Here is a 25593-nt window from a genome sequence, read left to right on the forward strand (position 1 = left end):
AACTTGACATAGACAACTACTATATTTTGAAAGAAAATGAAGTTCAATCAGATATAATAAGCTGGACAGTACTTGGAAAAAATACATGTAAGAGGCTTTTTTTATGCTTCTTCTTAACTGATAAATCATTATTTAAGGAGAATCCAGATTGGTTATCGAATGACATTAGTGTAGAAAATGCTAAAAAGTAAAAATTAAAAAAATGATTAAGATATAGTAATTATTAAAGCTATCTAACAAATCTGGATTTTTATAATGCGTGACAAAGTTAGTCAGCCCCTTTTTTTTTTAGACAAACCAATAAAATAGCCTGACTTTATATGAATAAGAATTAGTTCCATTTATATTATTTATTAAGCAGTTTAGTAGGAAATTCTACCAAAGACAAGAAAACACATGTAAACGTCTGAATATAAAGTCATTTCTACTTATTTAAAGTAACAAACTGGTTTGTTAAAATATTGTTATCTCTTTTTATACATTTTATGTCACAAAGCATCAGCTATCTTTCAAATACCTGCGTATCTCAAGTCACTTAAGTTTATATATTTTGTCAATTCATTATAAGTCTGCTCTAGACAGCTGCTTGAGGTGAACCTCAATCTCTCTCCTGGTAAAAGTAGCTTGAAATTCAGTCTCCAAGTTGTGATGGATATTTGAGAAAGAATCCTTGCTGTTAACATGTTTTCTTTTGCTTTTATTTGACTTTTACTTTTTGCCACAGGTGTTATTACAAAGTATGAGTTGTATCTCCGTGGGCCTTTGGAAATGAACCAAGTGTCAAGTTTTAACTCTGAGAGGAGAGTTTTCTTCAGCTCTGGTTGGCTGGATCCAAGTGTCGTCCCACAACCAAAGCCAGCCAAGAGGAGTTCATTGTCCGCCCCTGAAAATAGTACCATCATAGAGGGTCTTCAGGCATTTTCAGTTTATCAGCTGAGAGTTGTTAGCATCAACAGTGCTGGAAATGTTTCATCGGATTGGACCACTGCACACACCTTGGAGGGAGGTTTGTACTCACTGCTTTATCTTTCTGGCATTGGGTCTAAACATCTATTTCTATACTCAATAGAGCATTATATACATTATACAAAGCAGTATGTCTAATATTTAGTAGAACGTGAGGGGAAAGTAAAGACATTAAGAATTGTTTTGCTTTTATTAAAGCATGATTATTAAATCATGTTTTAGGAATCCGGTTAAAAAAACACCTTTCATCTCCTAAGAGTTGTTTCACAGTACCTAAGTAGTTAAACTTACTGGCTTATTATTAGCTCAGTCCTCATCTGAGTAGTGTTTGCATCAAGTTTTATTAAATGATAACAAATAATGAGACATTAGCAGTTTAAAATATGTCCACACTGAAGTGTTTTGGTTTTTTTTTCAACAAAACGCATACTGATTTTTTTTTGGTATCAAAATGTGAGAAAATATCCTCAAATAAAAAAAGAAAAATCTGGAATGTTAGGCTCCTCTCAGAAATTATTTACCACAAAAGGAAGCCATACGATTTTTAATTCACTCTTTGTAAAGCACTTTACTTTGATGATTTAGTTAATTTAGACTATGGAGGAGTCATTTGTTTACCTGATGATATGGGGCAAAAAATGAAGAATAATAACCAAAAAGTAAAAAGAAAAACGAGGGATAACTGTCAAAAGGATAAAAAAAAAAAGAAAGGGATATAAAAAAAGTGCATGTGGAGGAGGGGAAACTCATTAAGGTATTTGAATTTCAAAGAGATTATATGGCTCATTAGGACTAAATGATTGCCTCCAACATCACTCTCAGCTATGTGTCTGGATAACAAGCATATGATAACATGATTTAGATGTGAAATGCGTGCCAGGGTTGTAGCACGTGCATATGCACTGTGGATGGTAAAAAATCTAACAGTGGTTGTGTTGACCATAAATCAAATTTCATAGCATATTTCACAGTTTGATGCCATCATTGGTGAAATAAAGAATTTACCTCTTTAATCTGTCGTGTAATTGTGGCTATCACAACCATAGAATTGTTCAACACTCAAATCCAATGACAGACATCTGGTTCGGCAGTGTTGTAGTATCTTTGCTGGAATTTTCTTGTATTAAATGATTAATGAAATCTCAGTTTGAAAATGCAATGATGCGATATTTGGATTCTATAATACATAACCTTAAATTACTGAAAGAAGAAGTATGTTTTTCAAATAGATAAAATATTAAATGTTTGGTTAGCATGTTTTACCTGCTCCAGTTTGCTGTAACTCATGGTGGAAATCTTCTGGTGTCCCTCTCCAGTCCCAGAGTTTGTGGCTCCTCCAGATGTATCTGCACTATCATCCAGCTGCCTCAACATTACATGGAACTCTACTGAGGGTTATGGCATCATTGCCAGAGGGCAGGTCACGGAGTACAGAGTCAATTTACTAACTGAGCAATTCTCCAATCCCTATGCTCCTCCTGTTGTCAGTCAGGTGAGCTCTTGCCCACAAGTACTTATATATATATGAGATATGACGGAAACAAGGCATATTTTTTTTTTTACCAAATATTAATTTTTCATAAAATATTTGTCAGAATAGGGTTAGTGTTTCGTTATGTAGCTCTTCTTTCATTTTTTTGTACATTCTTTAAAATTTTCTGATTGGCTCATCCCTTTATGAATGCTCATATTTTGTTTCCAGGTCTTGCATAGAATGGGGCCATCATCACTGCCTGCTTACATCGTTCAAGGATTGAAACCGTACCATGTGTACAACTTCACTATCACGCTGTGCACAAGAATGGGTTGCATTACAAGTACACCCAGCTCAGGGCGGACCTTACCAGCAGGTAGGAGAAGATGTATTTAAAGAAACTTACTAAAAGAATCAAATACTTCTCGGGTGTTATTTTGTCAGGTGATGGATTGATTAAAATTTTCTTTCTATGAAAAACATTTAGGCTTTAGTTATTAAAGATCTATAAGTTATAAACTCTGAGTTTTAACACTGATTAAAAGCTGGATAAGAAATTAAAAAGGATTTAAACAACAAAAGCTTAGACATTTTCTACCATTTTAAATTTGATGATTAGGCCTGTCGCGATAATCAATAAATCAATTAATCACACAATAAATAAAAACTATCCACGTCATTTAATTTATCGGCTATATCGTCTCTGCCTGTATTTTTCTCTTTCTATTGATGATGCTGGATTAAAAGGCTTAACTCCGGTGCTATCCACTGACCCCTCCCCTTCATAATTTTTTAGAAAGGGAAAAAATGAGGAGGAAGGAGGAGTGGACTATCATTTTCCACTTCTGCAGCTTTAGAGCCCCGTGAGGAGGCGTGATAAAAAAAACAAAAAACACATCCTATGTTTGGGGGAAAAGCTCGAAATGGAACTCGTTTCAAAGCTGAACGCAACAGCGGCAGTGTGGGAGTATTTCGGATTCAAACCAAATGACCGAGGCGAACCGATGAACCTATGCGAGCCAGTATGTCGCATTTGTCATAAAACAGTAGCAACTAAGAGCAGCAATACAACCAACCAATACATACAGCTAAAGCACAGCCACCCAGCAAAGTTTCTCCAGCACGGGACAAAAACTTTAAGCGGTGGCCCGTCTGCGTCTTTAAGTTCACGACAGTCCACCATCACTGAAGCAATTAATCGACAGGCAGCATACAAAAAAGACAGCGCAAAGTGGCGCACACTCACAGACAGCATAATTAATTTAATTTGCAAAATGGATGCTCCCATTTAATATTGTTGAAAAGCTGGCATTTCGAAAAATGTTGTAGTTTTTATTTCCACTGTGGTTTTATCTTGTGTTTAGTTTTTATTCAAGTGTATTTTTAGTTAACAGAGACTGAGAGTCCATTTGATTTTTATTTCTCTTTTTAGTTTGTTTACCAGTTCCAGTGTTTAAGTGTTGTTGAAAATAAAGTGTGTTTATCTTTGGCAGGAATAGCATGCATTATTACGTTATCTCCATTGAATAAGTGTAAAAAGGTCTTCAAACAATATTATCATTCTATCGCAATCATGTTTGAGACAATTAATCGTTCAGCAAAATTTGTTATCTTGACAGGCCTATTGATGATGATGTTTTTAAATCCTATGGAAATTATTTTCCACCACTGATGAATCTAAAAACATTAAAACATTTTAAAGGAACTTGAGCCTGTAAAGAGTGTCTTGTCGACTCCCCCAATGAGTGTGACTTGAGCACATGGAAGTATTAAATTATCCCCCAAAAACCACAAAGGTATATAGCAAATCAAATACGGGAATACTGATATCATGAAAAGTGACAAAATTTTTCCTGCTATATAGCAATGTAGGATATTAATGCTTCTTACCTGTACACATACACACTAGCACGTTTAGGGGGCAGTCAGTCATTGCATGCTTGAGTGGTGACAGCATTGGTCATGCTAACCAGAGGGGATATTATGGTGCCAGCAGTAAAAACAATTTACTGTTAATTACAAAGAGAAAAATGTGGCGTAGCACACACTTCCTGCTGGTCATGAATCAGACACACACAGAGTTAGAGAAACACACAGTTTGTGTCTCTGGTTCTTCTCTGTAGATGAATAATGTGTAGAATTTAGATTAACTTCCATTTTTTTCAAATTTACAAAGGGAATACATAAGATTATATTTAGGTTTTAAGCTTATTTAATTGCCCTATTAGATTGCCTATAAAAAATTTGTCAAAACCTTCCATATTTACACAGCTTATACTTTTATTCCATCTTTTTTTAAATTCACAATAACACATAGTATCACAGGAGTATAAAAAACTGCGCACATGATATTTTAGAGGCTCTGCATTTCCTTCTTTAAAGATCAGATACAGGCAAAACTGATACTAAAAACTGTCAATAAATGCATGCTCTTAGATTTCTTTGAACAAGCTGTTCAGCGCTACATTTTAAGTATTTGTGTCGCTCAAATAGTAATTCCTCATGTGTATAGCAATGAAAGATCTCTTCCACTGTAATCGGTTGGCTGTTTAAATGTATTTTTAATGGCTACATCTGTTGACACAGTGACAGAGTTTATTTCAAGTGATTTCAAAGACTTCTCTTGACTGTAATACTGTACAATTCAGTATGGCATATTGTACCCAGTTGACTCATTCAGTGTATTTTTAACAGCCACATCTGTTGCCACGGTTTACTTTCATCTTATTCCAAAGATGTCCCTTGGTTCCACTGTAAGAAATGATAATGGCATGCTGTTCTGTAGAGTTTTTGCTTTCTTATTTGTTTCTATGTTTTATCTCATTTCAATCTGCATAGTATGTGCTTCCCCTCTGGGTATTCAGACTTTGTAATTGCACATTTTATACTACACTATATCCAATATTGTAGCTAAATAAGGGGCTTATATTTTAATTAAATCAGCTTATTATATTATTGATATGATCTGTATTGCAATATAAATAGTTGATTTACTGTATCTTACATATATATTATAGTCAGTTTTTTAAACATACAACTGTAAGTCAAAATTTATTTAATTAACATCTTTAGTTCTCCTGAAACAGACTCTTTTTCTGGTGAAATGTATTATAATATTGAGTTGTGTGTCTGGTAAGACGTACTTAAACATGCTGCAGATGCACTGATAAATGTCCCTTACATAAGCCTGGACCATTAGAGTCAGCTACCATCTGCTGTAAGTGAGGAGACAACATCTGTGAAACTGCTGGAATTACACCGAAGAACATGACTAAATGTTTGCGCACACATGGTGGCAGACATAATGAGACAAGGAAGGAGATCTTCTTCTATGTGTGTTGATGCATTTGCCATGGTTTTGATGGTGTGCGTCTCCCTACAGGTTATTGATCACATTGTAAAGTAAGTGGCTAATCAGGGACTGATTGTTATGTTTTATGTATCCTACATCCATAACCGCTTGTTCTACAAGACATATGCACAGAGAGACATGTGCACATACACGCTTACGGTGTAACACCACTCAACAGAACAGGAATTTTATTGATTTATGCATAACTGGCCTGAGGCCCTTCCTGAGAAAAGAAATATGCAAGACAAGGGATCACAATGTCAATAAGTGGTCTACTTTTGGTACATGGTGTAGCTGTAAGGTAAGAGTTTACTAGGACTTGTGGGTCAACAGGAGACACACACAAACCTCAGACAACTGCTCATTGGAGCAGGCTCATGATTTAGCTGGTTCATTACTATTTTACTAGCTAAAATCAAGCTTTTAGGTGGACTGTTAGCTTTGTGCATGTGTTTTAGATAACACCTGGTAAGGCGGGCTCTCATTAAACTGTGTTTCTGAGCAACATTTGAGTTAGCCAACAAGCACATATAATAGCATCATGATAGATATGAAAGATGGGTCACTCACTAAAATTGTTTCAGCATTATTATGATGACTTCAGTGTTAGAATCGTTAAAGTTTTCAACATTAATCTAATGGTTTTAATTAAAAAGTAAATATTTTTTTGTCAAGATTATATGAAAATCTCTTTTTGTATCTGTGCTGACCTGTCTTAATAATAGTCCTTATGCACTATTAATAAATTTAGACTTAGACAGATTTATTTTGTCACAAGTGTAAACAAAAAGAAATTTAGTTAAGAATAGCTCTCTAGACAATCTCGTTTTTTTTAAAGTGCAGCCTTGATGAGGTAAGCAGCGGTGATAAAAAAAAAATCCATTTTGATATTAAGTCACTATATCTAGTTATGGAATGCATATAATTGATGTTTGCTTGGCAGCAGTGATGTCAGACGGGTCTGGATAGGATCTTACCATACAAATAGGATTTTTAGCCTGGTTGAAGAGGATCTGATGCTGGAGCATTAGGGGCCTTTTTGCCTGGGCTTCACCCCATCAGTTGTTGTTGAGCTGCTACTACTGCCTCCAGCTCCTGAAGCACTCGCTTCTCCTGGCTCAGGGGAGGAAGAGGATGATGATGACAATGCTGTAAGGGTGGTAGCCACCTGGGTTGAAGAGGCTGACGCTGTTGAAGCACCGACAGACGATGCTGGAGAATGTGTGGAAGCTGGAGGGGGCCGGGAGGAGCCGGCTGGGGATGTTTCAGCATTTGGCAGGGGAACATCTAGAGTGCTCTCCTCATTTTCACCCGCAGAGGGCTTTGCTTCCCTTCTAGATGTTGAAGATTGCCTGGGAACAGTCTCAGAGGAGTTTCCATTCACACAGAGCTCATTGTTTCTATCGGCGCAGTATAGCATTAGCCCCTTCAGGCTAATAGCATTGTCTGTCAGAATGATGGCAGGTACATATGTCCTTTTTTGAAGAGAGTTCGAGTCGGAGATTATCCATTTTGTTTTTCAACGTGCGGACGTTGGAGAGCAGCATTGATGGAAGCGGTGTTTTGTGGGGATCTCTCTTTAGCTCCGCAGTTAGCCCCCCTCTGCAGCCTCACTTTCACTGTGACGCACATCTCTTTCGCCGTTTTTCCACTGTTGTTTTGTTTACATTCGTCCATAGCACCCTGCTGCTTTTTATATGGTCAAAAATGTCAGTATTTAAAGCTGAGGTGGCAGTCGCACCTCTCAGGGAGAAAGGCGTATGCCTGGCAACTTATATAGAGCAGAGCAGTCCCAGTGGAGCTCATGATGCATGCAGAGATGCTTACATCGCATCTGACAGCTCTAAGATTTTTGATAGAAGGGAGAAGAGCATTTTAACCCCTGTGCAAACTATCACTTTTATTGGTCTGTCCCTGAACTCAGAGTTCAGAGCGTGCCTTTCAGTGAAAAGAGTGGAAGCCTTTCAGGCTTGTCTGGCACTCTTTCTTAGAGGTGCACATGTGAAACTCAGGCTATGCCACAGACTATTGGGTCTGATGGCATTAGCGCTGTTTGTCATCCAGTTTGGTTGTTTGCATATGTGTCATTTTCAGTGCCAGGTGGTGTTGCTTCAGTTCGCTATGCTCACCATAAGGTGATAATCTCTCCAACATGCACACAAGCTTTGAGTGAAAAGCCCCACTTTTCTCAATACCGGGGTTACCTTGGGAAACATCAAAACGAGGAAGGTTATCACCACAGATGCCTCGTGGACAGGTTGGGGTGCCATGCACAAGGGCATGATGGTGAATGGCACATGGAGCTCTCTGACACAGACCATACATAAATTGTCTGGAGCTTTTGGCCGTGATCTTGGCATTAAGACACTTTCTGCCCTTTATCAGAGTACACCATGTTTTAGTGAGGACAGACAATACAATGGTGGTTTGCTTACATCAACAGACAGGGTGGTAAACACTCACGTCAGTTACACATGCTGGCACACAGACTGATAATCTGGACCAACTCATGCCTGCTGTCACTGAGAGCGATTCATCTACCAGGAGTCATGAACAGCGTCACAGACTTGCTATCAAGAGGCAATCCCCACTACATGGAGTAGAAACTACACAGCGAGGTTGTAGCTCAAATACGGAGAGAAGAGGCAGTGCGTCGATGCAAAAAGGTCGACCTTTTTGCATCAGAGGAGAATGCTCACTCTCCAAGGTTTTTCTTCCTGACTGGGCAGGGTGCTCCCCTGGGGCTGGATGCCCTGGCACACAAGTAGCCACGGGTTCTACTGTATGCCTTTCCTCCACTGGAGCTCATTACCCCTACACTCACCAGAGTACGAGTGGGGAAACGTACTCATTCTGATAGCTCCCCGTTGGTCGGGGAAACACTGGCTAGCAGAAATCTTCCGGTCACTGTACGACAAGCCTTGCCTGGAGCGAGGTCACCAGTGTGACGTCAGGCTCTTATACTGGGGACAAGTCCCTCCTCCAGTAGCAGACGTCATCTCTGTGAGCCAATCAAGACTGGCGTAATTTTATAGAGCTTCTGGACACAGCGCTGGGGATGTGTCCCATAGTTACATACCTCACTCATGTTTCAGAGAATCAGACTTAATTTCTTAACCTAAAGATTTCCTGTGACCTGAGCCCATTTCTCCTCGTGCATGCTCTTTTTAAACGTTGCTCTTCTCATAGCTCGTACAAGCTTGCTGTGTCTGACTGTGCGCCCCAACCCCTAAAACCCTCAATCACGATATAGAGCAGGGACTATATGTTGGACTTTATAGCAAAATCAGTTACCTTACCGTTCAGACAGATGATCACTGCTTTTTGCTCCCCGTTGGTCACGTAACTCCTCCTCCACTGCACAGAGCCTGCACAATCTTTGTTATTAGTCGCCGCTGTCCGGAAGCGACAACCTATAGCGACAGTGGGCTGCTGTTACAGCAAATCCCATTATGCATTGCAAGGAGAACGCTGCGCAAAGCATTTAGAGATATATCTGCCTCTTCTAAGGCCTTTCATTTGTTCTCATACACTTCGTAGACACTTTTCTCTAACGACCCTTGGACATTTACAAAGAAAGTTGAGCTTCAATGACTGGCTGAAACCGTAGCTCACCAAACATATACGCCTGAAAGTGCGCATGCACAGAAAAAGATAGCTAACGGGACGAGCACGTAGGACGGCCACTTATTTAGATGATCCAGCTGGAAATAAAAGATCGTCCTCTATACCTTTAAGGGTATGTGGGAGCTCACTGTGGTCCCACATGGAAGACTTTGCTACAGACTTTAGACAAGACCAACCTTAGCCCAGCCAGCTGACTAACTTAAGCAAATGCTCTCCCATGCAATGAACCTATTAGAAATATTGCCGATGTAAGTTAAGTTTAAGCCACAAAGCACATGTGGCCTCCCAACTTAGAGTAAATGGTAAATGGCATTTACTTATATAGCGCCTTTATTCGAGTCAGAAGACTTGACCAAAGCGCTTTACACTACATTCATTCACCCATTCACACTCACACACTGATAGCAGCAAGCTACATTGTAGCCACAGCTGCCCTGGGGCTCACTGACAGAAGCGGGGCTGCCGTACACTGGCGCCACCGGGCCCTCTGACCACTATCAGTAGACAATGCAGGTGAAGTGTCTTGCCCAAGGACACAACGACAACCCTTCGATTTCAGGGCAAACTCCTACATCCAACGCCACTGTCGCCCCTGAGCACCCTGCTAACAAAGTGTTGCTGCCTCCCTTACTGGAGCCTGCCTCCCACTGACAAGGCTGACATAGTACAGGGATTACCTGCCTCCATCTCTGGTGTTTTCCTATCCTCTGTTTCATATTATTAGAGGAGATCCGGATTTAAATTAAATTATTAAAAAATTGATGAGAATCTTTTGAGGTGAGTCAATTAATAAGTGGTACAGACAGTCCTTGCCCAAGCAGTCATCACTGACCAATCTCACCACCCATTTTGCAGTTGAAGTCTGGGTGACATTGAGGTGTAAAAAACTCACACATTATCGATGATAATTATCTTAACAGACCCAAATGGGTATTGCTGTGTTATTCTACCCTGTTGTTTCCCCTTTTTTTTGGACTGTACATTATTTTTTGATTCTTCCTAAGAGGGACAGTTTAGAGAATTGTGGAGAGAACTCCACCTTCTCTAGACCAGGACATTTTTCTCTTCGAGGACTGGTAAAATGGAACTCCCAACCGGTGGGAAGAATTTAAATGAAAGGAACTTTAGTTAGAAAATGTATCTTTATGAAAATATTTTTTTGAGTATCTTCTAAGCTTGGGCGATTAGAAAATCTGTCAACCATTGACAATAGACTCAGCACTTCAACAATTATTTTTTTAAGAGCAACTTTTAGTTTCTTTTTTCGACCGGGCTGCCGTTACCCTCAGAGCTTTGCTGGTTGGCGTGGTCCTCTCAACTTCAGAACATTTGTTTAAAATTCCACATTAAATAGGTAAATGGGCCATATAGTGACCCCTAAAAGTATAATGTTCTTGCCTCAAATGATCTTAAAACATACTTTTATTGAACAGCAGCAACAGAAAAGAGAACTTTTAACTTAATTATCTGAGCTCTGTGAGCGCTCCATTGAAAGGAGACGGAGAGACTCATCCACGACCTCCGACACAAAACTTTCCTCCTCTTGCATGTTTCCGCTGTCCATAGCGTTTCTTGATAGTGACGTTAAGTCACCAATTTAGTGCCACTCCCAATGTAATTTCCCATCGGGAACCTACTAGCAATTAGTTGGTAACCGGTTAGCAATGATGCTTCCAAAAACTGGCCACAATCAAACTTGCTTGCGAACCTTCTGCCACAACAATCCCGCCCTCTTGATAAACTACCAATCAAATTCACCTTATTCACTCATGTAAAGTCTTGCACCACTTGGGAGAATTGGGAACTGAAACGTTTGGAACAGCATTTTTCCCACGACTTTTATGTTTGATGCAACATTAGGTCTAAATGCACCCTGCTTAACTTTGTTGGATGTTGCATTACGTGATATATTGCAAGTGTTTTATTTTGTTGTGTGGGTGATTGCTGAGTGATTTGACTGCAGATTGTATTGTGATTGAGACTGATCACAATGTCCATCACACGCTCCTGGCTGATTAAAGCTTTCCATTCCTTTGTTGTTTCGTGGTATTATTCGAACCCAGTCCCTTCCTCCTTTTCCGCTATTAAGATTGGCTGTTAATTGAACTGGTCAGGGCCAGTTGCCACTCCTCCTTGTTTCCCACCATTGATGCTATCTTGTAACTGAATAGTTCTGTTGATTCGGTTTAGTTGTCACTTCTCTTTTCCTGCCTGCTAAGGTTACTGTAAGTCAGACTAGCTGACTGGCAGTTTGTTCTGGTCCTTCCCCTTCCGCCCCTCATCACTAGCTTGTTAGCTATAGCACCTATCAGTCTACTTTCAAGTCATATGCTTTTTCTAGTGTTTGATTCATTAACAATGGTGATTAATTGAAATAATTGTTTACAGTTGATTCATTTGATTAGAACAATGCATTATTGATTATTATTTCACATTTTTATTATTAACTATATTCATAATCAAAGAGATAAAACTGCATAACAACTTTAATGCAGTATTAAAGTTATTTCTGCATTTCACTGGACAAATATTTACTATGGAGGAAGAAGAAATTGTCTAGTCTTGCTCAGTGAGAAACGGAAAGACAACTGGGTCTATATGGAAGCTGCCTTAAAGGTGGGGTATATGATCCTGGATAAACGGTTCCTGCCAGCTACATTTTTGAAAATACACACCTTCAGCCCACCCCACGAAACCACGCCTCCAAATTACATGAACGCGCCTGCTGTCAGTCGAGAATGTTCGGATGTTCCCGAGAACGAGAAAGAAACAGGCCGAGACCTCGCGAGTGCACGTGACTCGGGATGAGGCGAGAAGCTCATGTCTATTACTAGCTAACCACAACATAACAGGCTAACTTCCATGATGGCGTCGTCTTCTCCTAGTACGGTAAGAGTGTTGAACAATTCAATATGGTCGTAAACAAGTTGTCACGGTTGTCATTTCAAGAAGTATTGATTAGGGTGACCAAACGTCCGTATTTCCCGGGACATATCCGTATTTCACGTCCTGTCCCGGGCGTCCCGGGTTTTTTTTAGAAAGTGAGGAAATGTCCTGATTTCACTGCGCACGACGCTCCGTGTGACGTAATCCCTGAGCCGCGTCAGTGCAGGCAGCCCTGTTCTTAATCAGAGGCTCTGTTCAAAAACCTGGGCTGCATCCTCCAAGGACGCGGTCTACCTAGACTGGACCCTTCGAAGTCCTTGAAAATAAGGAGACCACAAGAGTTCTGTCTGTAAATTCGAACAGGTCCTCCCTTCAGCGGCACTTGGGGGGGGGTGTCACGAGTCTGTGAACGCGCAGGGGGGAGGGGTGGGGAGAGCTCAGAGCTGACGGTTGATGGGCGTGCCAGAAACCAGTAGAAGTAGGGATGATAGTTACTTCTATTGGTTTGCGTTTTCCTCTGACTACGCCCTCTACACTGGACTAAAAGATTTCGTTTTTTCCCAAACATTCTATCTCAGTTGGCGCAATGGGCTCGTGAGGAGGTTTTCAATCAGTATGGTAAAAACATGCTCCAGAAAACATCACATACCCCACCTTTAATCCAGCCCACTGAGCCTAATGGATGAAGTTCATAGTTAAGAAAAATGTATGAGTGCACTGCTTGAACACTATGAAATATATAAATTCAAAGTGAAAAAAAAATGCTATTTTAAAAAATATCTTTTTAAAAAATGTGTTTGATTGTTTAGTGTTGTCATTTTAAAGGTATATTAATTTTTTTATTTGCACATGTATTTATTTAATTGTATTTTGTATAATTAAATGGTTAAATTGATTTTTTTCCCTTCAACCCTCCACAATAGACATGTTCTATGTTTTAATAACCTTTCTACTTGAAAAAGCCAGAATAAAAAAGAGGTTGTTGAAAAGGGGGAGTGGGGCAATGAAAGAGTCTTAGGGTTCAATATTAAATCACTTGTTTTAATCTAAATTATACATTATTAAAATGCATATTTAATAAAAATAATGAGCATTTATGACAGATTATACATCTTTTCTGCATACTTTTTATCTACCTTTATTATTTTCCCTCCAGATTACTGAGGAACCCCCCACCTCCCACTTGGATAACCACTACAGTGTTTTAGAAAAGCATGACTTGTAGGATTATTGACTTATGTGTTTTAAAAAAAGTTCTCTTGGGATGACTCTTGAATTTGCTTGATAATCAACATGGTCAATTTATTTAATCAAATTTCAAACTAATAAGATATCGGTTCCCGCTAATTAATGCAGCATGTTGATTGTATAATTCTAAGATAAATTATTTTAATTCAGAAAATTGTAATTCTCGATTCCATTTGATCAAAAACTTAAGTTTTATGACGTTACAAGGACTTTTAAGCTTTAAAAAGGTGAAAAAAGAAGATTAATTCTGAGCAAGTAGCTTGTTTTCACATCCATATTGTCTTATTGCCATAGCTCCATATCAATAGACTGGTTCACTTTCAGCTTGCAGTAATTTATAGTTGGATGTGCCTAGATGAGCTGTCTAAAAAGAGCTATCCACTTCTCTTTTAAGTGCTCTATTACCACCCACACCCAAGATGGTCCACATGTGTCACACAAAGCTAATTTACTTCCACCACAGGCCATTTAAACAATTACTGAAACTAACACGGAAACATAGTGATGAAATGACACTTAATGTACACACATCTATCCCATCCCTCTACCAGTCCATGACAGGACATGTTTCTCTCTCCATTATTCTACCTCTCCCCTATATCAGTCAGTCTGCAGTTGATTTATTTATGATACAGTATAAAATTATAGCTTGAGTACCACATACTATGTTTAAAAGGGACATTTAAATTAACATTTAAAGTGGAGGGGGGGAATTAAATGGATACTTCATGCATGAAAACAGGGCTTTTGTCAGCGATGAACTGGGTCAGTGTGATCAAATCAACTTATACTAAAGAGTGAAAACATAAGTCAGAAATATTTTACTTGTCCTAAATGTGACAATTTTTATTTTTGTCTAAAACTAAGATAACATGAAACTCAAATATCTGAACAAAACCAACTGCGCTCGCTTCTCTTTACAGTGCCTACAGGACTGAGTCCACCTCGTTTACGTCCCGTAAATGAAACCACCATTCAGATAGATTGGGATCCTCCAGATCAACTTAATGGACCAAGCCCACTGTATCAGGTAGGACTGATTTTCTGTAGAATCAAATGTTTCTATTGGATTTTTTTTATTATTTACAGATAATATTAAAATTTTGTTTATAGACCAAGACTCTTTATTTTCACTTGTCTGGTCTCACTTGTCTCAAGTGGAGGAGTTCAAGTATCTTGGGGTCTTGTTTACGAGTGAGGGACGGATGGAGCGTGAGATCAATAGATGGAATGGTGCAGCATCAGCAGTGATGCGGTCACTGTATCGGACTGTCGTGGTGAAGAGGGAACAGAGTCGGGGGGGACAAAGCTCTTGATTTACCGATCGATCTACGTTCCCACCCTTACCTATGGCCATGAGATTTGGGTAATGACCGAAAGGACAAGAACACAAATACAAGTGGCCGAAATAAATTTCTTTAGCTGGGTGTCTGGGTGCAGCCTTCGAGATCGGGTGAGGAGCTCAGTTACCCGGGAGGAGCTTGGAGTAGAGTTTCTGCTCCTCCACATCGAAAGGAGCCAGCTGACATGGCTTGGGCATCTGTTTTGGATGCCTCCTGGTCGCCTCCTTCGGGAGGTGTTCCAGGCATGTCCCATTGAGAGGAGGCCTCGTGGAAGGACCAGGACACACTGGAGGGACTATTCTCTGAGCTGGCCTGTTGTCGCCTGTGGGTAGGGGGCGAAAGAAAATGGATGGATGGTCTCAATGAGATCTATTAAATAGCATAAATTAGTGATTTTCAGTTTTTTTTTTTTTGCTGATTTGGCATTTCTTCATTATCTTGTCAAGTTTTATGTGCTTGACATTATCTTGTCAAGCACATATTGTTTCAGAGGATTTCTAAAATAACATTGTTGATGGTATAGATTTTTTTGTCCTAATGCCAAGGTTTGGCATTGTTAGAATTATGATGAGAATTAGAATTATGATGTGTGTGTCTGTTAAACCCTTGTAATACCTGCCTGTTGCTTGTCAGAACTAATGTTTTTCCAAGCAGTTTATCTAATTAGGACAGTTCTTCTGTCAGGATATACAGTTATCATGTTCATTATGTAGATAACAGAGATTTGGGAATAGAGTTCTCTGTGTTTTTATCAGAGATAAAAACTATTATAGTTTGATATGGCTGGAGTGAGGAATGTCTCCCCATTTACAAACATGTATGATATAATGATATGAGATGTGGCAGACTGGAGTTGTATGAAATGCTTCTTTTTCTGTATTTCGGGGACACTTCAATGAAGATTGAGCCCTTTTGGTAAGCGCTGCCTTCTGTAATCCAAAGCAACCTCTTTGGAATTAGTAGGATTACAATCTCTGTCTAAATCTTTTGTTGAATGTTATGGTTATTTAATACATATTCATTATGAAGTATTGTTTAAAGATTTTGTCCCGAGTGATCTCTTCTCAGGAAAACAACCGGAGAGAGAAAGCTTCAAGGTGTAAACACGGAGCAAACAGTATTTGTTGTTTGGAGTGACTGTATTTCACATCTAAACATTGAAATACTATAAATGATGCCACTTTTATTAAATACCATCTTCTCCTTTTCATCTGGGCCTACCCCCCTTGGAACTTTAATTTACCCTAGCAATTTTTTAAAAGCTTCTCACTTTGGAGTCATACACAGAGATTTTATTACTGCATTATATTGTCACATCTATTATCTTTTATAATAAAAAAAAAAAAACACTACTAAACTTCTTGTAAAGGTATTACTGTATACAGTTTTAAAGCGACTTGGCTAATGCAGATCCCCTTGCTCTACAGTACAATGCTATCAACAAGTGGCTACGGTCGCTACGTGCTAAGAAGCTAACGTAACGTAGCCAACCTGGATACTAAATGCTATGAAAGTTAGCCAACATTAGTTAGTTTATCATTGGGACATTATAGCCGTTGATTTAATGTCACATTATAAACAACCACCAACAATATTTCTGTTAACTTACCGTAATGTCTTTGTGGTGAACTGGGACGTGTCTCTTCAGGTTTGTTGTGTTTTTTCCAGCTACTATGTGGCCCCATTCCTTCCCTTCGACTAAAATCAAGCATTTGGTTTTGTTCTCCACTTCAATGAAGTGAAAATATGTCCATATATCACGTCTCCTGTCTCCTCCGAGTGTGGCGGAGGAGACAGGGTTTGAAAAAACCATAAAATAATAATATGTAATTTTCGTCTCGTCTTTGTTCGTGAACTAAAATGTCCATAGATTTTAGTCCAGTCTTTATTTACCGAACTGCATTTTCATCTCGTCTTTATTAGTCCACAAAAATTATTTCTGATCTACTCCCAGTTATTGTTTATTAGTGGGGATTTTCGTCTCGTCTCGTCTAGTTTTCGTTCGGTGAAAAATGTGCGTTGACGAAAATATTTTCGTTTAGTTTTCGTTAACGAAATTAACACCACTTTATGGTACGCCAGCATTCATAACATGTAGGCGAATCGCTGTCCCCCAGAAATCTGCGGTTATATTTTTCATATTTATATTTTTAAATTTTTTTACAGTGTCGTGCCGCCTGTTCCCCAGGCTGCCTGTCACTAATCTAGTCTGGCGCGTGGATGACGTCATACATGTGCCGCTTTGTTTTTAAAAGATATAAATATAAAAAATATAACCGCGGATGTCTGGGGGACAGTGATTCGTCTACATGTTCAGGGCTCAATGTTAATCATTGCCCGATCGCCCGGGGCAAGTAGTTTTTATTGTCAGGAGATTACAAATTTCATTGCATTTGCCCGGCGGGCAAGTGCAATAATGATCGCAAAAAAAAACAATTATTTATCACTCAAAATTACTTTAAAATCACCAACATTCGCTGAATACGACCCACAAGCGTTGCCGGTGCCATTTTTGTTTTGTACACATTCTCGCGTGATTTTCCGTTAGATGGCATGATTCAGCTCTTGGGGAGAGAATTCTGCAGAGCAGCAGCTGGATGATGAATTTAATCTATACTATGGCTCTGTTCGAAATCCTCGGCTGCATCCTTCAAGGACGCTGTCTACCTAGACTGGATCATTCGAAGTCCGTGAAAATAATGCGACCGGACAGGTTTACCCTTCGGCGGGTTTTATCTCCGTATGGTCTGTTGCTTAGCAACTGTGAAAATTGACACAGAAAGCAGGAAAAGAATGAATACCGAAATTTCCAAAACTGTTGGTTTATTTATTTATTTTTATTATAAAGTGAACAAAGACTACACTCACAAGAATCCAGAGTGGAACAAAGTTGCCAACCATCGGGAGCAGGAACAAATAAAATCAAATGTAATGACAGACCAGTCTGAAAAACAGTCTGTATTCGCTATCTCTGTTTACTCAACTAATAATTTATTTTCTTGTTTCAATACAAGATTAGCAAAAACAAAAAGATAAACATTTATGAGCAAGATGTTTTTGACAAAGAAGCAAAAAGATTGCAACACCATTGTTTGGGGTTGCTTCATTGCTTTGCTCTGACTGATACTCTGAATTTTTCCAATGCGCAGGAATACCCAATAACAACATCATTCCAACTCTGTACTAAAAACATTTTTACCCAGAGGCTGTGCTTTCAATATAGGAAAAGTCTCCAGAACTCAACCCAATACCAAAAAGGTAAAAATGGTCATAGTTAAGTGAAGTTAACACTAGAAGTCCTAGAGAATTTCAGTTTTCCTGCAAGTCCCCCTCCCCTCTTCATGTTTGTGTATTCACTCTACCTTCCTAAATGTCCCTATTGTAATGCAAATAGCCTATGATATGACCAGCCCTTCTACATGAGACTGGATGAAGGCTGAAACAAACTGGCATCAGAACAAGAGCAAGCTCCAAGCACTCATTACCTGCCCCTGCAACATCAGAACTTTTTGCAGGAATATATTGATAATTCATATCTAAATCTTTTATTTAGTCAAACCTATGGAACCACAAGGTATCATACGGGTTCTAGTTCCTGAGCTGAGAACAGTTCATAACCATGCTTTTCCAACAAGGCAAGGCATAGCCTATTTATATTGTCCATTCACCAACAGACTCATTTATATTGCAAAGTTCACTATGTGAAAGAAAGAACAACTTAAAGAATAATTGTATTTTGTCTTGTCTTGCCTTTTCATGTCATTCAACTTAGAAAATGACAAACAGTATGACTTCAGTATTGGAGTAACATTATTTCACCCAACGAAAAGCACTATATATGAAGCTACAACTGTCCCATTTAGTAGTTTGCACAAACCCAAGGTGAGTTCTTCCTGCATTTGCAACAGGTATACTTTGTGCAGTGCACACAGATATCAGAGAGAAGGCACCAAACGCAGTTTAGGGGTCATAGTTACCTCAGTTGCTGCCTCACCTTCCAGAGATAAACCAGTTACTAACCCAACACTATCATCTGAAACCCCAAGTGTGGATGGCTGCAGGCCAGCTGATATTTATCTACAGGATGTCGTGTGAAGTTAGGAAACTTAGTGGGAAGCATTTCTTGCAAGAGATAATATTCAAATTTATTTAAAATCCTTAGGTGAGACGGAGAGTATATAAAAGCTCTGACTTAACCATCCTAAGCACATACACTCACCGGCCACTTTATTAGGTACCCCATGCTAGTAACGGGTTGGACCCCCTTTTGCCTTCAGAACTGCCTCAATTCTTCGTGGCATAGATTCAACAAGGTGCTGGAAGCATTCCTCAGGGAGTTTGGTCCATATTGACATGATGGCATCACACACTATTGGATTGAGATCTGGTGACTGTGGAGGCCATTTGAGTCCAGTGAACTCATTGTCATGTTCAAGAAACCAGTCTGAGATGATTCCAGCTTTATGACATGGCGCATTATCCTGCTGAAAGTAGCCATCAGAAGTTGGGTACATTGTGGTCATAAAGGGATGGACATGGTCAGCAACAATACTCAGGTAGGCTGTGGCGTTGCAACGATGCTCAATTGGTACCAAGGGGCCCAAAGAGTGCCAAGAAAATATTCCCCACACCATGACACCACCATCACCAGCCTGAACCGTTGATACAAGGCAGGATGGATCCATGCTTTCATGTTGTAGACGCCAAATTCTGACCCTACCTACCATCCGAATGTCGCAGCAGAAATCGAGACTCATCAGACCAGGCAACGTTTTTCCAATCTTCTATTGTCCAATTTCGATGAGCTTGTGCAAATTGTAGCCTCAGTTTCCTGTTCTTAGCTGAAAGGAGTGGCACCCGGTGTGGTCTTCTGCTGCTGTAGCCCATCTGCCTCAAAGTTCGACGTACTGTGCGTTCAGAGATGCTCTTCTGCCCACCTTGGTTGTAACGGGTGGTTATTTGAGTCACTGTTGCCCTTCTATCAGCTCGAACCAGTCTGGCCATTCTCCTCTGACCTCTGGCATCAACAAGGCATTTCTGCCCACAGAACTGCCGCTCACTGGATGTTTTTTCTTTTTCGGACCATTCTCTGTAAACCCTAGAGATGGTTGTGCGTGAAAATCCCAGTAGATCAGCAGTTTCTGAAATACTCAGACCAGCCCTTCTGGCACCAACAATCATGCCACGTTAAAGTCACTCAAATCACCTTTCTTCCCCATACTGATGCTCGGTTTGAACTGCAGGAGATTGTCTTGACCATGTCTACATGCCTAAATGCACTGAGTTGCCGCCATGTGATTGGCTGCTTAGAAATTAAGTGTTAACAAGCAGTTGGACAGATGTACCTAATAAAGTGGCCGGTGAGTGTACATTTATACTTTTCAGAACTCCCAGCACACTCTCTCTCTCTCTCGTGAAACTAAACCCACCCCTGCACAAAAGAGCTTTCTCACACACTTGAAGAAAAGAAGGAAAACAACTTATATTCACCAAAGACATAAATCCATCCAGATAAACATTTCAGAACAACTGTTTTCTCTTCATGACATCAACTGTCTGGAGCTCACAACAGAAGGAGGATCTGAGAACCTTGAACACATTAAGGACATGTTTATCCTTGTCTAGAGTAGACGGGCAACTGCTTTTTATCACCCCTGCTTCAACTGCCTACATTGCAGCAGAGATTGGAACGTTACTTTTATTTAGGCAAGGACAAGCAGCCAAACAGGAACAGACGAGATAAAGCTACCATTGAGAGAACATGCAGATTTATTTATTTATCTTTTTATACAAGCACTTTCCTAGGCAGACACAGACCAATTAGCCACCCAGAAGAACAAGGGATGGCTATTTGCTTGGAATGATCCTAGTAGGATGGACCTTCATGCTGCTTAAATACATTAGCAGTCCAACTACTGATTGCTCTGTTGCAAGCCGACCAAAATGACTAAAGCCGGGCATACACTGTATGATTTTCAGGGTGATTTTCCAGTCGTGCGAGAATCTTTCGATCGGGCAGACTTTCAGCTTCATCGTGTTTCGTTAGTTGGTAGTGTACAGGGGGTAACGAGGGGCGATAAGCCTCTCACAACCACCTCCCGATCAGGAATCGTGAGGTCAGGGGAAAATCAAACATGTTTGATTTTCTCCTGACCGTCGTGGGCGAATCGCTCAGTGCGCATGCGCAAACAAGGATTCTTCTGTAAACACAGAAACATGGCAGGGATGCAATGAGTGAAATGCAGTTATGTCTGTAAAATTGACAGACCATAGTAGCCATGTTTGCTCAGTCATGTCTTTTTCCCAAATATTTCGCCGCCTTTTCTTTTTAGGGCTTTCAGCACAAAATTGCACAATTAGTTAAGGCAGCACGTTTCACTATGGTGGCCTTCATATTCTGCTTCTATTTGTTTGGCTTCCAGATAGACGAGTCAGAGCAGTTCCATATCACTGCGGAGCTGAGTCCAACGTTCTTTTTAGTCGTGCAGTGTGAGCAGGTAGATCGTATGAGAGGGTCGTGCTGCACATACATCGTGAGCTGTGAACTCAGATTGTACGACGAAGCCCGCACAGTGTATGCCCGGCTAAAGACTCCTGGATAGATGTTGAAATGTCTTCAAATAACTTAGTGAAAGCCAGGTTGCTGTCTGATTTAAGCTTGCTTTGTAATTCAGCACTTAGCTTTACTCATTAACAGCTACCCAATCATTTATACTGGAAAATTCATATATGGAATGTTAAGAAGCCTTTTGTGTAATTTTATATTATTTTTAGAGAGATTACTAAAAATAAAACTATTGTAAAGGACCACTCTTTCCCTCAAGATGTTAAAAAAATGTTACACCAGTATGAATATTATCTTGATAACTGAAACCAAATTCTCTTCTTGACATAACCCTCTCCTTTTATCTGGGCTTGGGACCAGCACCAGGAGCACATTAGGACTGTGGGCCCCTTGTGGCAGGATTATTATGTGTGTGTGTGTGTGTGTGTGTGTGTGTGTGTGTGTGTGTGTGTGTGTGTGTGTGTGTGTGTGTGTGTGTGTGTGTGTGTGTGTGTGTGTGTGTGTGTGTGTGTGTGTGTGTGTGGGTGGGTGTGTGTGTGTGGGGGGGGGTATGTGCGTGTGTGTGTGTGTGTATATATGAAGTGTAATGGAGGTATGTGTAAAGGTGTTTTGGATTTTTTTTAGAATTTTTTTAAATAAATTTTTGTTTGTATCATCAATAAATGTTTGTATTTATAATAAATATATATTTTTTGTATAAATACATTTGAGTGTGATGTAAGAAGACAAAGTAAGGGTGGGCTAGCCGGAGCACCCGGAGAGAACCCACACAGGCACGGGAGAGTATGGCAGCTCCATGCAGAAAGGTCTCCTTCTACAAGGGAACAGCACTGACCACTGCTCCACCGTGCAGCCCCACTCTGTTTACCAGGATCTAATCAATACCAAGGTAGGAATCTACCTTAGAAAAAGACCCTGGTATGGAGGCAGTACTTTTTTATTTAAAGGGAACCATAGAGTTTTATGGAGGGTGAGGGCTAAATATTATGGACTGGATTATGGATTTAGTGAATGGGTGTGGGGAGTTAAGGGTTAAAGGAAGGGTTAAGGGTAACGGTTATAGGGAAGGGGGGTGGGGGTGTTGGGGGGTAATTGTAAAGCGTGTAGGTGATAAGGTTTGAGATCTGGGGCTCAGTAAATATTTTTTCAGTTTTAAGTTTGTTTGGAGGACAGTTTCTTGAGGTTTAGCAGAAATTATTTTTCTGACTGATGGCATTGAAAGAGGTTGAAAATTCTTTTCCTTAAAGATTTATTTTTTGGTTTTCTTTCTTGGGATCTTTCAGTCTCCTGTTGCAGATTTTTGAACTCCTCCATAAGGCTCTCTGTTAATCTTTTCTTCTCCTCCTCCATCTCTGTCAGAGCCTTCTTAGCGTTTGCCACTGTCTCTTGAAGGCAGGACTTCTCTGTTTGCCACAGCTGCCTTTCACAATGCAGAACCTCCTGAAGGTGTTTCATAGCTGCTTCCATATCTCTAAGAGTGTTCTGCTGCTCTGTCAGGAGACTGGACTTTTCCTGGGCCCAGACCTGTGTTTGGTTCTTCACATCTTGTTCCATCTTGAGCAAAACAGCTTTTATGTCATTGGTTTCCTGCTCTTTCTGAGCTAAGCAGATCTCAGCCTCCTTTGTTCTGGCTGTCTCAGCAAGCAGACTAATTTCCAGATCCATGACTTTTCTTGCAGAAGCTTTCCCCTGCTCTAACTCAGCTTCCTGTAACTCCAACTGCTTTTTCAGCTGCTCACACTCATCTCTTTGTTGTTGGTTGGACATAAAATGGGATTTTTCTTCCTCCAACTGCTGCCGCTGTTCCTCCAGATCTTTCTGCATTTTTTCCATTGCAGCCTTGATTTCACTGGTTTCCTGCACTTGTTGGGCTAAGCAGATCTCAGCCTCCTTTGCATTTGCTGTCTCAGCAAGAACAGCTGCCTCCGTTTTCTGAGGCAAGACAGTGAGATTCTTAATTTGTTCTAATAATTTGGTGTTTTCTTGTTGAAGTGTTGCTACCCTCTCTCTTGTGAACCTTAACTTGAGCTCAGCGTTCCTTAACCATTGAGCTGATAGTTCAGTCTTCTCACTAAGTGCTGCGATCTCCTCATCTTTTAAGCTCATGCAGATCTCAGCTTCCTCCACACTTTGCTTGAGAGCAGTTACCGTGGACTCCAGCTGTCTAGCTTCCTCGTCGGTATATTTTGGCATTGTTTCGTGCTCAGCATGCGTCTTCTGGTTTGTTGATAATTTGATGTTTTCTTGTTTAAGTGCTGCGATCTCCTTATCTTTTGAGCTTATGCAGATAGCAGCTTCCTGCAACCTTTGCTTCAAAGCAGTTGCCGCAGTCTCCAGATGCCAGGCTTTTTCGTTGGCATCTCTACGCACTACCTCCATGTTGTGAAGATCAGCAGCTTGTCTCTGCAAGTAATTTGATAATTTAGCATTTTCTTGTTGAAGTGCGGCGATCTCCTGATCTTTTGAGTTAATACAGAAACCAGCTTCCTGCACCCTTTGCATATTAGCATTTAGCACAGACTCCAGCTGCCAGGCTTTCTCGTTGGCATTTTTACACACTGCCTCCATGTTGTGAAGATCAGCAGCTTGTCTCTGGCAGATTTCTAATAATTTAATATTTTCTTGTTGAAGTGCTGCGATCTTCTCATCTTTAGATTTTAAGTAGATTTCATTTTCCTGGTCCTTTTTTCTTTGAGCAGTTAGCTCAGATTCCAGCTGCCTAGTTTTTTCGTGGGTATTCTGACGCGCTGTCTCCATTTTCTGAGGCAAGGCAACAAAACTTTGGATTGTTGCTGATAACTTGATGTTTTCTTGTTGCAGTGCTGTGATCAGCTCGTCTTTTGAGCGTAAGTAGGTCTCTGCTTCCTGCACCTTTTTCCTTTCAGCAGTTAGCTCCGACTCCAGCTGCCTAGCTTTCTCATCGGTATATCCAAACCCTGCATCCATTTTCTGAGGCACAGCAACATTTTTCTTAGTTGTTTCTGATAACTTGATGATTTCTTGTTGCAGTGCTGTGATCATCTCATCTTTTGAGCGTAAGTAGGTCTCTGCTTCCTGCACCTTTTTCCTTTCAGCAGTTAGCTCCGACTCCAGCTGCCTAGCTTTCTCATCAGTATATCCAAACCCTGCATCCATTTTCTGAGGCACAGCAACATTTTTCTTAGTTGTTTCTGATAACTTGATGATTTCTTGTTGCAGTGCTGTGATCATCTCATCTTTTGAGCGTAAGTAGGTCTCTGCTTCCTGCACCTTTTTCCTTTCAGCAGTTAGCTCCGACTCCAGCTGCCTAGCTTTCTCATCGGTATATCCAAACCCTGCATCCAAAGACACAGCAACATTTTTCTTAATTGTTCCTGATAACTTGATGATTTCTTGTAGCGAAGCTATGATCCTCAAATCTTTTGAGCTTAAACAGATCCCAGCCTTCTGACCCTTTTTCCTTTTAGGAGTTAGCTCAGACTCCAGCTGCCTAGCTTTCTCGTTGGTATGTTGACGAGCTTCCTCTAATTTGTTGAGCTCAGCAGTGAGATCATTGATATGTTGGGCTAAACTCCTGTTTTGATGTTGAAGTTCTGTGATCAACCAGTCTCTGGAGCTTAAGGCTCTGTGAAACTCAATCTTAGAAATCATATTACGTCCGGTCTTTTTGTCAGCTCCATGTCCTCCATGAACAGCTTTCTCACTTTGAAGTTGTAAAAGTGGATTTCTTCCTGGATTTTCAGGCTTTGCAGCTTTAGCTGGTCCCTCAACACGAGCTGGGGCTGGTTGCAATGGCTTCACCACAGGCTTAGAAGCACAAACTTGACTCAAAGTGGGTCCCGCTGCTATTTTTGGAGCATTTTCTGGCTTTTTCTTACTTGTAAGAACTTGAGCCCAAGTCACATTTCCAGAAGGGTTTGTAGCTGTGCTACCAGATGTAACTCCCATAGTATTACCTGATTTAGATATGGTTGACATGGCGGCTATAACGTTTAATTCACCTGATTTGCAAATGAAAAAGGACGAATTGGTCAATTCCAGCCTTAGTTGCTGATTCAAGTCAGCCTCCTAAGGAAAACAATAAAATTGTTGGTTGGATTAAAACACAAAGCTTTGTTTTAAACTAAAAGCTTATTTTTCTGATAACTGGGCA

At 40.2% G+C, this 25593-nt stretch overlaps 1 protein-coding gene across 1 annotated transcript in view; it reads left to right on the forward strand.

The window, feature by feature from the left end:
* The window catches only part of ush2a (Usher syndrome 2A (autosomal recessive, mild)), a 304801-nt gene that overhangs the window by 76332 nt on the left and 202876 nt on the right, over nt 1-25593 (forward strand). The window contains exons 25-28 of the mRNA XM_038291100.1: nt 725-1006; nt 2283-2458; nt 2669-2816; nt 14477-14583. Of these exons, the coding sequence (XP_038147028.1) occupies nt 725-1006; nt 2283-2458; nt 2669-2816; nt 14477-14583 (713 nt within the window). The remainder of the gene's footprint in view (nt 1-724; nt 1007-2282; nt 2459-2668; nt 2817-14476; nt 14584-25593) is intronic.

This window comes from Cyprinodon tularosa, unplaced genomic scaffold (genome assembly GCF_016077235.1).
Source record: "Cyprinodon tularosa strain WSP-4 unplaced genomic scaffold, ASM1607723v1 ctg293, whole genome shotgun sequence".
In the NCBI taxonomy this organism is placed as follows: domain Eukaryota; kingdom Metazoa; phylum Chordata; class Actinopteri; order Cyprinodontiformes; family Cyprinodontidae; genus Cyprinodon; species Cyprinodon tularosa.